Source organism: Ictalurus furcatus, chromosome 2 (genome assembly GCF_023375685.1).
Source record: "Ictalurus furcatus strain D&B chromosome 2, Billie_1.0, whole genome shotgun sequence".
NCBI lineage: Eukaryota > Metazoa > Chordata > Actinopteri > Siluriformes > Ictaluridae > Ictalurus > Ictalurus furcatus.
In genome coordinates this window covers 17,412,257-17,425,577 of record NC_071256.1, presented here as the reverse complement: position 1 = coordinate 17,425,577, position 13,321 = coordinate 17,412,257, and the positions used below count along the sequence as shown (strand labels likewise).

General features: G+C 39.4%; 2 protein-coding genes across 2 annotated transcripts; one reads left to right on the top strand and one right to left on the bottom strand.

The window, feature by feature from the left end:
- The first annotated feature begins 1,651 nt into the window (after positions 1 to 1,651).
- dok3 (docking protein 3) lies at positions 1,652 to 10,633 on the top strand. The gene is made up of 5 exons (XM_053651257.1): positions 1,652 to 2,271; positions 4,462 to 4,758; positions 7,593 to 7,692; positions 8,368 to 8,537; positions 8,873 to 10,633. The coding sequence occupies exons 1-5, from the start codon at positions 2,212 to 2,214 to the stop codon at positions 9,620 to 9,622; spliced, it is 1,377 nt and encodes a 458-aa protein (XP_053507232.1). The 5' UTR covers positions 1,652 to 2,211; the 3' UTR covers positions 9,623 to 10,633.
- Positions 10,634 to 12,373: 1,740 nt separating this feature from the next.
- On the bottom strand, positions 12,374 to 13,060 carry atoh1b (atonal bHLH transcription factor 1b). The gene is made up of 2 exons (XM_053640544.1): positions 12,500 to 13,060; positions 12,374 to 12,448 (listed from the first exon to the last, which is right to left on the bottom strand). The coding sequence occupies exons 1-2, from the start codon at positions 13,058 to 13,060 to the stop codon at positions 12,374 to 12,376; spliced, it is 636 nt and encodes a 211-aa protein (XP_053496519.1).
- Between the last annotated feature and the right edge of the window lie 261 nt (positions 13,061 to 13,321).

The following is a 13,321-nucleotide window of genomic DNA, read 5'->3' as shown; positions in this document are numbered from 1 at the left end:
TTATTTTTTTCATCTGTATTTTGGTTAGAATACACCCTGATGAATCTGTAGCAGTTTTATTTTAAAAACTGCTTCTTTTAGTTATTTTTTTTTTACTTTTAATTTATTATTTTTCTGTATTCAGTGAGGGAAGTATTAATAGTACAAAAATGTAATATTTTTCACGTTGTAACCTACCGCCTACCACTAGTTTTCCTGCTTCAGCTACGAAATGTCATTTAAAGTGAATCTGAAAGGATGAACTGATCCTCTGTGTAGTTGTTAATTTCACAAGATAAATGTATTGTTAAACCAACTGTGCTTTTACTTATGTACTTACTTAACATTGAAGTGTCTTTTTTTTTTTTTTTTTTTTTTTTTTTTTTTTTTCATGCCTCATATAAACAGGAGCTGTGCTGATGTGAATCTGGAATGGCGTACATCAGGGGTGTCCAATCTTATCCTCAGAGGGCTGGTATTGATGTAGTTTTTCATTCCAACCAAGCTGAAGCCATGTCTGAGTCTAGTGAAAGTGAAACTGGTTTAACAGGTGGGATCAGGTGTGGCTCCTGCTTGATTGGACTGATTGAACCTGCACCCACACCAGCCCTTTGCGGATAAGATTGGACACCTGTGGCATACATGTTTTGAACCCCTTCCAGTATTAACGGACACCCTGGAAACCCCACCCCCTTCCACCATCTAACCTTCAGTAATCCTCTCATCTCTGCTCAGTTTTCCTGTTTGAAAGATGCACTGACTAGGCATCATCGCTTTCTGTCAAGGAGAATATAAATGGAGAATGTTTTGAGTTTGTTAATGTTATATAGCTACCATTGGTTAACTTGGTATTAGGAAAAGTTTCAGCCGAAAGAGTGTACACACAATCATTTACACCTAGGGGCACTGTAGTATACCAAATCAATCTTGTTTTTGGGAGGGGTGTGTAACAGGGTGTGTAAGATCACTTTTTCTCACATACATACGGTGTGAAATAACACTATAAAAATAGACGTGTACTTAAGACATATGTGTGACCAAAAAAAAACAAAAGCAAAAAAACCCCACAAAACAGCTTGCAGGTTTAATCCTTTTTCTGGACTTGATATTTTTGAACAGATTTTTCATTCTAATTTTACATTAACATTAGATTTTTCCATTAAACTCTATACTGAGTTGCCAGTTTATTAGGTACACAATGAGTCCAAGGTTTTTAAAATCAAATGGATAATTATTAACGGTATTATTAAATGTTGTTTGACTTGAAAAATGACAGGAACTATTTGTTAAATGGAAAAATCTAGATCTAAATGTCAAATCTTTAGCACTCTAGTTTAGTCAAACCACATATGTTTTATAGTTTACACTACTTTAAGAAATCTGAGAGCGAGCAGTTAATAACTTCCACAAAGGGCTCGTTTTCATAATTTAATTACTATTATTCTGTATCAGTCTGTGATAGTCAACTAACTTGTTTTGCAGACATGCATCGATCTGTAAGTCTGTTTTACTCCAAAGCACATTTGTTAAGCCTCTATCTGTAATCTGTAGCCAGTATAGCATATATTGTGAATGGGGTAGAACATTAGACACTTGTCAACATGTGCATAGCAACAGACACAGCTACAAAGTGGCCTATATAAGTAGCCCCTGATGAAAAAAACAGTAGAAACCATCATAGAAATTCTAACGGTTTCCAATGCAAATACCATTACAAACCATCAGCTAACCATTAAAACCATTACCATTATTGGTTCTTAATGGTATCCACTAGACATAACATGCCACCAATAGAAGGCAACAAGTTACCAGTCAAGACCCACAGGGACCATTACAGTTACATTAAAAGCAGTAGAATTCCCCATATAACCATTATTACACTTACGCTTACACATTATTACCACTATTACAAATTCTGTGAGGCTTTCTATTGTTTCTTTCAGCAGGGGCATGTGTTGAAAGTGTAGTTACACATAGATGTATTTTACAAAACTTGCACCTCGATGTATAAACGGTACGTTACAAAACATTACTTCTGTATATGTTTCCTGTCACTTGAAAGTAGATCTGGTTATGATTGATATCTTGCTTATAAACACCCTGGTGGCGAATGGCGCAACATGCATGCGGAAATTCACATGAAACTTTTTGGCCGGTGGTTGGTAACATGCTCTTCAGTTCCCCTCAGCTTTAGCGTGAGAAGAAGAGCTGAAGGATCTGCACTGAAGCTGCATGATGGATATATTGGTGAAAGAAGGCTCGCTGTTTTTACAGGGAGTCAAATTTGGAAAGGTGAGTCTTTTAACACTTACACTAACTAAAAACTTCCTAATAGTTGTGGTAATTATTAATATGAAAAGCTTCAGTGTGCTGTACCTGCTGTTTTAATGATCATGGCTTGGATCATTACTGCTAATACTACAAAATAATAAAAATGTAATGCTGATAATGTGACTCAATGATATTAATGTTAGCATGATCTAAGATATATAAAAACTATTAAATACCTTTGAACACTTGCATAATTTTTATAAATACCTCATACTAACATATGTATATAGATATGATGAGAGAGAGTTATATATAATAGAAATGTGTATATTAACACATTATGTTTATTTATATATATATATATATATATATATATATATATATATATATATATATATATATATATATATATATACACACATATATATATGTGTACCATATATTTGGTACACACACACACACATATATATATATATATATATTGTGTGTGTGTATGTGTGTATATATATATATATGGCTTAGTGGTTAGCACGTTTGCCTCACACCTCCAGGGTCCGGGGTTTGATTCCCACTGGGGCCATGTGTGTGCTGTGGGGGTTTCCTCCAGGTACTCCGGTTTCCTCCCCCAGTCCAAAGACATGCATGGTAGGCTGATTGGCCTGTCTATAAAGTGTCTGTAGTGTATTAATGGGTGTGTGAGTGTGTATGTGAGTGTGCCCTGCGATGGACTGGCACCCTGTCCAGGGTGTACCCCGCCTTGTGCCTGATGCTCCCTGGGATAGGCTCCAGGTTCCCCTGCGACCCTGAAGAAGGAGTAAGCGGTAGAAGTTGGATGGATATATATATGAGAAATTTGTAATTTGAAAATATAAATGAGAAATTTTTTTTGAGCATTTTTATTGCTTATTTTCCCTGATATTGTGATACTGACAAAGTCACTTTAAAAAAACAGACCTGACACACAAATTATAAATGGTAAGTAAATGATTAATTGTTTAAAAATGTTAATTAAAATGTCCTTATGCCATTATCACAGACGCTAGACACCATGCACTGAATGTATTTGTTAATTTTATCCTTGAAAACTCAACCCTGTTACCTATTTAAGAACAAAATCCAGCAAAGACTGCACACCCTGGTTGTAAAAATCACTCTGGACATCTCAAAAATGTTTTAGGCTGTATTTTTATATACTATATATTTTGTCCACTTTTGGTACACTTGTGGTTATCGCAGACAGACAGACAAACATGTCTGTATTTTTTCCCCCACCCAAATCCGCCGGCGTTAAAACGCTGCTAAATAATTCATAACGAATCGTGGGAACTTGAGTGTCAGGATAATATTAACATGCTGCATTATTGATGGGAGGAAAAGCTGCAGCTGTTTAGGCACCCAAGGTGTCTCCGTATGCACAATGGCGTTTATAGGCTATGAATCTTGCATGTGAGAGCGATTCAGCGCAGCGTCTCAGCTTCTCACCTCCAGCACTTAACTGGTCTTGGTGCAGAAATATGGAAACAAACTGGGATATCATGCTCAGTTCAATTACAGCAGAAAGGACTTCATTTCCCTCAGCATTAACCTGTAAACTTACATAAAAGGACCTGATCTTTATGTAAATATAAAAATAGGTATGGTACACTCTTTGGCCACATCCTGCTTGCTGTCACTTATGTTGCATGTACACATGTTCACAATATTTGTGGTCCCCAATGCTCTAATGATGGCAAATGTTTTTTATCAAGTGATGCAACAAAAAGGTTAAATAAGTAAATACGTAAAGAATAAAACACTTGGGGGATGCTTTTATAGGAAAATAAGCAACAACAGTGAATGGAATGACACCTTTTAAAGTTGTAAAACACCCACAAAATCAACTTAGTTCCTGTTATCACTTACGTTCTATCAGCTATACAAAATCTTTCTCTTAACATCCTTTCTTTTTTCCACCTTTCATTTGAATGCAGTAAAAAAACACAGCTTATCATTTTACAGATAAACCACAAAGTGAACTTTTTGAGTGTGTAAATGTTACAGCTTTCAACAAAAACTTATAAAGCGCTGACACTGGAGACTTCTGCCCAATGAGAATGGAGAATTCCAAGTGCTGTGATATAATTATTCTATCAGAGTCTTATAATGAGAACTCATCGATGAAAGACTAAAGCATAATGCCGGTACCTTTCCATGTCTCTGTGTAATGAACAGAAGATCTGGAGGAAGATCTGGGTGATGGTGTTTAAGCCCAGCCAGGTGGGAATCGGTCGCATTGAGATGTACGACGTGCGGGAAGGCACGGGCGTGTCGGCGAAGCTTGCCATTCTGAAGAAAACTGAGAAGCGGGTGATCCGGCTGGCGGATTGCCTCAGCGTGACGCCTGCGCTGGGTGAAAGTTGCCCGGCAGGCTGCACCGTCTTTTACCTCAACACAGCTCAGCGCATCTACACGCTGGCAGCGCCGACGCAGGATGAGTGGGTACCTGCCCTCTGCTCTCTGGCATTTCAGGTAAACTCATGTGCAGTAAAACAAGTGCAAGCATTATAAAATCAATAGTGTGTGTTAATGCCTTAAAGAGTACAATCACAGTAATATAATTGGAAAGCCATTTGATGGTCACTATTTTGTTGTAGTAATACCAATACAAGTTATGTTCAGCGGAGGCTGGTATAAATGAGCTAGCAGGCCGAAGTCTTTCAAAGACAAAAATGTCTTACAAAACAAGAATCGAGACGTGAAGCTGGGGTTGATTTCTTTCTAGCCCAGACTGTAAATTCATGCAGCCAATAAGTGACAGTCGTGTCAAGTGATTGCCCAGAGGGACACGCCCCCTAGATTTGCTCTCCATGTGCACTGAAATTTTTCAGACAAATCTGTAACATGTCATTAGCAGTAATTTAGTAAGCGTATGTGAAGTACAGTCGAGGGTGTAATGAATGCAAACGAGGTGTCATAATTTTTCAACCCAAAATGGCTTTTGAGAAGTAATGTAAAGTAGATGTGTCCTGTTAGATTCATTGTTTAAACAATAAATAGCTCTGAACATCTACTCTTGATTTGAGCCTTCAGTTTCACCTGTGAAGATTGCATTTGTTATTATAAAGGATAAACCAACATGAAGATCAGAAGCTGAGAAAAGAAGGAAAATCAATGAGAGGTATTGCACAAACATTAGGCATAGCCAGTACAGCAATGTCCTGAAGAAGAACGAAACCACTGGTGTACTGAGCAACAGACACTGAATGGCTCGGCCAAGGAAAACAGTCAATGACAGAAACACTGTGAGAGCTGTGAAGGAAAACCCTAAAACAACAGTCAGTGACATCACCAACAACTCCCACAGGGCAGCGGTGAAGGTATCACAATCCACCTTTCAAAGAAGATTTAAAGAGCAGAAATATAGAGGCCATACCACAAGATTCAAACCATTCATCAGCAGTAAGAATTGGAAAACCAGAAGGCATATGTAAAGAAATACAGAGGTGAGCCACAAAAGATTAACCTCTACCAAAGTGATGGAAAGGTCAAAGTGTGGAGGAAAAAAGGATCTGCTCAATGATCCAAAATATTCAAGCTCATCTATGAAAGATGGTGGCGGTAGTGTCATGGCCTGGGCTTGCATGGCTGCTTCTGGAACAGACTCACTGATCTTTATTGATGACGTAACCCATGATGGGAGCAGCAGAATGAATTCAGAAGTTTACAGGAACATTTCTTCAGCAATTTGTAGAGAAATGCATCCAAATGAATTGGTAGCAAGACAACAATCCAAAACACACTGCCAACTCCACAAACTTCATGGGGGGGGAGTGAAAAGTTTTAGACTGGCCAAGTCAATCACCGAATCTTAAACCAGTTGAGCAGCATTTCACCTCCTGAAGAGGAGACTGAAGGGAGAAACCCCCCAACACAAACAACAACTGAAAGAGGCTGCAGCAAAAGCCTGGAAAAGCATCACAAAAGAAGAAACCAAATATTGGTGATGTCCGTGAGTCACAGGCTTGATGCAGTTATTGCAAGCAAGGGATATGCAACCAAATATGAAGTGTTATTTATTTTAATTTACTTCTGACTATCTGTTCCTATGCATTTGTTTGACTAAAAATTGGGTGGTCTGATACCAAAAAAATCTGTTTTATATTGTTTAACACATCTAGATGTAGATATCAGGAAATAAAAGCTGAAATCCTAAACTCTCTTCTCATATCCATCTTTTGATCTCAAACCCAAATGGTGTATAACACAAACAAATGGATTGGCTTTGCCGTTCCAATAGTTTCGGAGGGGACTGAAATTGGGTTTGAAAAAGTAAACTGAAACCATGAGGTAAATTTATTTGGCTTTCACAGTTTATTTATAAAAGGCAGAAGACACAAGCTGTGACAGTTAAATAAAGCAACACGTCAGCTGGAACTTTATTTTCCAACATGAGAAAGTATTTAGGACATAGGAGTTTGCATTTTCTACTTTCTCTGCAACATGACAAGCTGCATTTTTTTTTGTCTTATTAACTTCAGGAGGGAGGAATAAATAGAGGCGAGTAGAAAATGACTGTTTATAACTGCAAAGAACTAGATAACAGGAACTACTGTTGTAACAGATAGATATTTCACAACATTGCATTTGAGAATTAGAATGTGTGTCATTATTTAATAGATGTAGATCCGGTCATATCGCACCACTTCGTCGTGGATTATTTTCCTATAATGTCACACCTTAATGTTTTATTCTTTACATAAACCACATTCAATATTCTATGCTAGTGTGCTACATAGCGCAACTAATTATCAAGTGTAGGGTATAGTGTTAGTTTAAACACAGCCTCCTCTGAAAGGCACCATGAATTGAATTCAAGAACCACTCCTAACAGGACAAAAGTAATGAATAATACAAACTTCACCCTTGCTTATTTTAAGCATTTTTGCCATGTGATAAAAAGCTGAATTGAATCAGGACAAGTATTCCCAAAGCCTCTCCAATTACTGTCAAATAAAACTGATACCACATTAACAGGTCTTGTTGTGTTTCAGCTCTGTAAGACCACACAAGCATAAATGAACTGAAAAGTTTCTTTTGTACAATCTGATAATAAAGCAGCAGATGTTTTTACAGCTCATGTCACATTGAGCACTGAATGTGAAAAAAATCAGCTTTGCTGGGTTTAGTTCCTTTGTGATAACTGAACCTGCAGAATGAGGAAGTACTGATAAACTTTGCCTCGTCCTCACATCTCACTCTGTTGCTTGCACAAGATCTTTTCTGGCTGCTCTTCAAAGATGAGGTGTTAAAAAGAGGAATTGCAAATGATGACCGTTTTGTAACATGTCTGTTTATTTTCTCAGTGGAACGAGGGATGTGGTGAGGCCAGGAGAGTGCGAGAAGATGGTGATGATGTCGATGCGCCCATGACGGAGAATGACATCTACTCGTCTTTGAGTCCAGGTGAGATGGAGCTCCTTGTTTTTTTTTTTCTGCTTTATCATCTTTATCATTAACTGCTTCGTGCACATCACTAGTTTTTAAGCTTTTAAGTGAATTTTGCTGTCATTTCAGCCATCTCTGAGGATTTAGTCTGAGTCATGCAGAGGCTGACCACAAGTCATGATTGTTATCAGTGTTTTGCAAGAGAATGTTACCTAAAAGAAAATGCACTAGTGTCAAATCTATGTGTACATTCAATACAGTCAGTATGGCCATGTAAAAGATAATTGGTGACGTCATGACACGATTATGACATATTTTATTATTACTCATAGATCTACTGGAAAATGAATATTATAACATGAACTCAAGTCTGGTCATTTTGTTTCCATTAATGACATTTGATCTGTAAGTAAGATTTTAGATGCTAGGGTCAAGTTAGCATGGCCGTTCCACCTACCGGCATGTTTTTGGGAGGTATGAGGTAAATGAAGAATCAGGAGGAAACCCATATTGATATAGGGAGTACATGCAAAGCTCCACAGAGACAGTAACCTGAGATTAGGATCGAAGAGGGACCCAGGAGCTCTGAGACTACACCTCACCATGCTGTCCCAAGCTGATCTTTCTGTGCAAGAAAGCTTGACTGTATTGAAAGGAGTATTACATTAATGTGCTCTCTCTTTCTGCATACAGGTCAGTTCCAGGTGACGGTGGCAAGCTCGGAAGCATCCATGCGCTGCTGCATGTTTGGATCATACCTGCTGTCCCCTGAGAAAGAGTCCCTGTGTCTGCTGAACATGAAGACGGGCCATGTAGCATTCTGCTGGCCGTATCGCTTTCTCCGCAGATTTGGCCTGGTCAAGGTATGCATATGTAGACAAGTTCAGATGGGCAACTGTAGGTCTTGTTTTTAGGTTTATATTATTGATTCTTTCATAGTCGTGGCTATGTGACATTCATACTTGTGACTATGTAAAAAAAAAATTCACTGTAAGCCACCAACACCTACATTATTTACTGCATACTGCACGGGGCATCATTTCTAACATTTCCTCTAACAAGTTCCAACAATTATGAATCAAATCAAGGACTTGTGTTCCTTTACCCTTATCTACTTTTCACCCCTCAGCATTTTCTGAAAGTTCTAGGTTCTCAAATTCAACAAAGGCCTCATACTTTTTTGTCAACCCTTTTACAGGAAGGACTAACTATCGAGGCTGGCCGTCGTTGCCAAACAGGAGAGGGCCTCTTCATTTTCCTCTCCAAGCAGGGGCCACAGATCTATCGGGCTATCGAGGAAGCCATCATGCATCAAAGCGTGCAAGACTTGCTGTCCAAAGCTACTGCTCTGCCGCAAGACAATATGGACCACCTACCAGTGCAGACAGCCAGTCCAGCACCTCCAAAAATAGGCATCTCCCGAAGAAACCTTGCTCTTCCTGCAGTCCCCGACACAAAACCCCCTGCCATAAGCCCTGAACCTGAATGTGATGAAGCGTTGTATGCCAAGGTGAAGCCTCTGCCCAAACCAAGAAAGATACCGGCACCTCCACCTTTGCCTGTGTCCAAACTCATGGCTGAGCCAGAGACAGAGACAAAGCCGCAAGATTTGGACATTAGTGACAAGGAACTTGACTGTGCGTCCTGTGACTGGAACCAGAAAGCCCAGTTGAGGCAGGACAGTTCTGACAGTCAGCTGTACAGCACAGTCAGACCTCTGCTACATACCAGAAGAAAACCCGACATAGATACCAACCAAGAGAATCCTATAAGCAGCCGACAGTCTCCCGTATTTGGCTACACTGAAGTCCCGGTCAACTTCAAACAAATGCTATCCAATGTTCTCTTCAAAGACGTGACCAGAATCGTACCATCTCCTACGCCCAAATCATACAGAGAGAGCTCAGATCTCTTGGATGAACCGGATTACTATGAGATCCAGAAATGAAAAAAACACTATTAAAAGCAACCCAAACCTAGTGTGTTTGAAAGTTTTGAAGCAACCTGGATCTGATTTCCCAGCTTGTAAAGCTTGTAAAGCTTTCATCCAAAAATGCTTTTTCTATCAGGTCTCAATTTGATTTATCTGGTACCAATGGAAAGATGGTATGAAGGAGCTTGAAATAGTGCAGACTGATGATTGATAAAACACTATCGTGACAGAACTGTCCTGATAATGTCTCTGACTACCAGACACAGCTGTGCTCTGTAGTTTAGTGGCTGTAGGTCAAAGTTTCATTCGCTGTTAGTCTAAATGAAAAAGTTTATACATTCCTTATGATAACAACATAAAATCCACCATTGTAAAGCTATGCTCACTTTCAGGTATTTGACAAAAAACGCATTCCTATGTGTTTAGAGCTGATGATCAGTTTCTCAAAACTGATGTGAATGATCAAACAGTACCTAAGACCATCCCTAATTGGCTGATGTAAGTATGCATCAGTGTATGATATGGCCAGATATGGACTGTTTCATTGTCATTGAAATTAATGGTTTGTGAGTGAGTTTGTCAGAAGATATTTATTGCACTCTCCCTGATAAAATAGCTTCTGAGTGTTGCTGTATTAAAGTCTTGGCACCCCTAGCTCTGCTTGGGTCGCTTGCTATTACTTCTGTTGGCCAACAAACTTGCTGTATTGCTCTTGTGATTCACCCTATTATGGAAACAACCAACTGAGCCAAGAACATCTGAATGTACAATAAGTCATATGTTGTTTTTTAAAATATATCATATCAAAGAAAATGAATATTTTGAGTAGTACTATATTAACTATGCTCATTACTAGTTATCACAAAAGATTGACAAATTGACTTGACAAATTGTGCAAAAGGTACTTTCGGTTCCAAGAAGTGACCGATTGACCCTGAACTCAAGGAGCGCTCTTTCCGTAATTACCATGATTAGATCCAGAGCCTTCCTTTGCACTATCTATATAGTAACTGCAATAAAATTGAAAATGTGTCAAGAAAATTGTTATTTAATTTTCCAATCTAATTATAATCCAATTGTAATCCAATTTTCCAATTTTCCAATCTAAACATGATGAGTGTGTCAGAAGATATACACATAATGTAACAATATATAATATCTGTATATTTGATTTTAATCATAACAGAATGTTAATATACATTAAAACAGTAAATGTTATGCCTGTTAAATTAAGGTTTTTATTAAACAATTGGTAGGTTGGTTAAAAAAAATAAATGACATACATAAATAGCAAGCAGTTGGTTCATTGGTAGTGGATTTAAGTTATGTGTGGATCACAATGCTCAGGTGATAAAGTGCAGAATTAGTGCACTTTAATTGTGCACTATTGTCCGTCCGTCCGTCCGTCCCCCCCTCCCCCACCCCCGACAAGCAAAAAAATAAAATAAAATAAATTAAAAATAAGAGCAGAGTTTCAAGGTAAAGGTTATTCTGTGGGCCATCTCATGTTCAATTTTTATATTCATTTCCCCAACAGGCTACTTTAACATCTACTGCATCTGTCCCCTTTAATGTCTACTAAAACACAGACAGAGATAATAGTTTTATGAGCCCACACACAATAGCAGGTTTATTTTTAGGGCTGCAATAATACATTGTATGTGAAAGATTATTGCTGTGTTATTGGCCTTTACAATACTGGTTTATCAGAGAACACCTTTCAGATAATTTGACCAAAAAATATTAAAAACAAAACAAAAACCCACATTATTTAGTTTTGGTCTTCAATTGTACATTTCAAGAAGTCATAAATATACTAATATTAGTAGAATAAATAAACTGACTCTAATGCTAAAAAAATATTTCTGTAGGATTTTCTGTCCCTTCTTTTTTTTCCTTTTTTTTAAATTTTTTTTTTTTATTTTTTAAGAAGTCCACTCTATGCACAGATTCTTTATTTAAATGGGCTATAGGCTAATCATTAATAATGTCTCCTAGAAAACAAAGAAATCAGAAATTAGAGGAAAGGTGTTAGTTAGGAAATGCGAGCTAGAAAATAAAAGTAAAGTTAAGGTGAGCTTCCTTCGTCAAAGCTTAAACTAGTTTACACTGAGTAAACACTTGATCATCAGATAAAAACAAACGATGCGGTTGTTTGGACAGAAGACAAGCAATGAGAACCACAAAAGTAAAGGGAAGTGTGTTTACAGTGCAATAACTGATAACGCCCCGCATTAATGATATAATGTAAAATCTGTGAACAAACGCTCATTTAAATTTAGGATTGGCACGGCTAGGAATCTCACTGTCATGCTGCAGCCTGCAGACGAAGGCCTCGGCTGGGCAAAGCCTCAGACTGGACAGAAGTCTCCGCTTGTTGTTAAGTTTTAAGTGTGAAACACAGAGGAATGATAAATCTGCTGTATCCACATCAACAGTTACATTATATAAGGAATAAAACATTTGGGAGGTGTGTTGTCATAGGAAAATAATCCACAATGGAGTTCCTACCAGCACAAAGTTTATTATTTTCCGATAACAGCACATCCTTTTGTTTTATAGCTCAGCAAATTTTAATTTATGTCATACATGTCACACTTTTTATCTGTTTACAGTTACACTTAATGTTGTAAAGCCTTTCCTATGGCATGGCGGAAAACTCTCCTTAAAGAAAGCTTCACCATATATATGGAAATTTGTTAGTAAAAAATAGTGTCCTCGTCCACCCAATCACCCCCCCGCCCCCCCCCCCCAATCAGGCGCTCACTAAGTTCCCGTGTGTCCTTCCTCGGCATCACTGCAGTGTGAAGACTCTCCGTCGCTGCCGTTGGACGCCGCAAGCTCCATTTTTTCGGGATCAAAGTGAGCTGAGGGTGCGGATAGGATCAGCACGTGTCCTTCGGTCACCGGAGCGGCGGATGGCGTCGTCGTCGTCATCGTGGCGTCCACAGCGTACCCGGCGCAAGGCGTCTGGAAGCACCGGCGCGCGCGCGATGAGTCCCCAGTGCCACGCGCCGCCACGCCCTCGAGCAGATCGGACAGCTCGGCGATGTAGATCTGCGCCATCTGCAGCGTGTCGTACTTGGACAGCTTTTTGTCGTTCTCCAGCGACGGGATGACGCTGCGCAGGCGGTCGAATGCGCGGTTCAAGCCGTGCATGCGCCGCCGCTCGCGCGCGTTCGCCGCGACTCGCCGGTGCCTGTGCGCGGCGCCCAAAGAGTGCTCTTTAGGGTCAACGGCGGCGACAGGGTCCGGCGAGGTGTCCGGAGTGACGTCCGGCGAGGCGCGTAATGCGTAGTGACCGGGACGGGCCGCGGCGGGTGCATGCGCGTGCGCGCTCATCCAGCCCCGCGGGTCACTGCGGTTCAGCGTCGCGCGCTCGGACTGGGGGATGTCCTGCGGGCGTTTTGGCACGTGCGCTTCCGACCAAGTCAAAACTTCAGCATCGGCCATCATGGTCAGAATAAAAGACTTGGTGGAAAATAAAATGTGGGTCAGTTGTATTAATTCCAGCAATTATGTTTTTTTTTCTTTCTTTTTGGTAAAGCAAGGAAAAATTATTTCAAAATATTTAAATATGGAACAAAAATCCTTGATGCTCTCCAAAAGGCACCTTTTTAAAAATCCCAACACCTCTGTTATGAGTTAAATGAAGGCGGGGAAAAAAAATAAAAAAAGTGATTCAAAAGTTTGCAGGTGAAGCAGAAGTCCTTG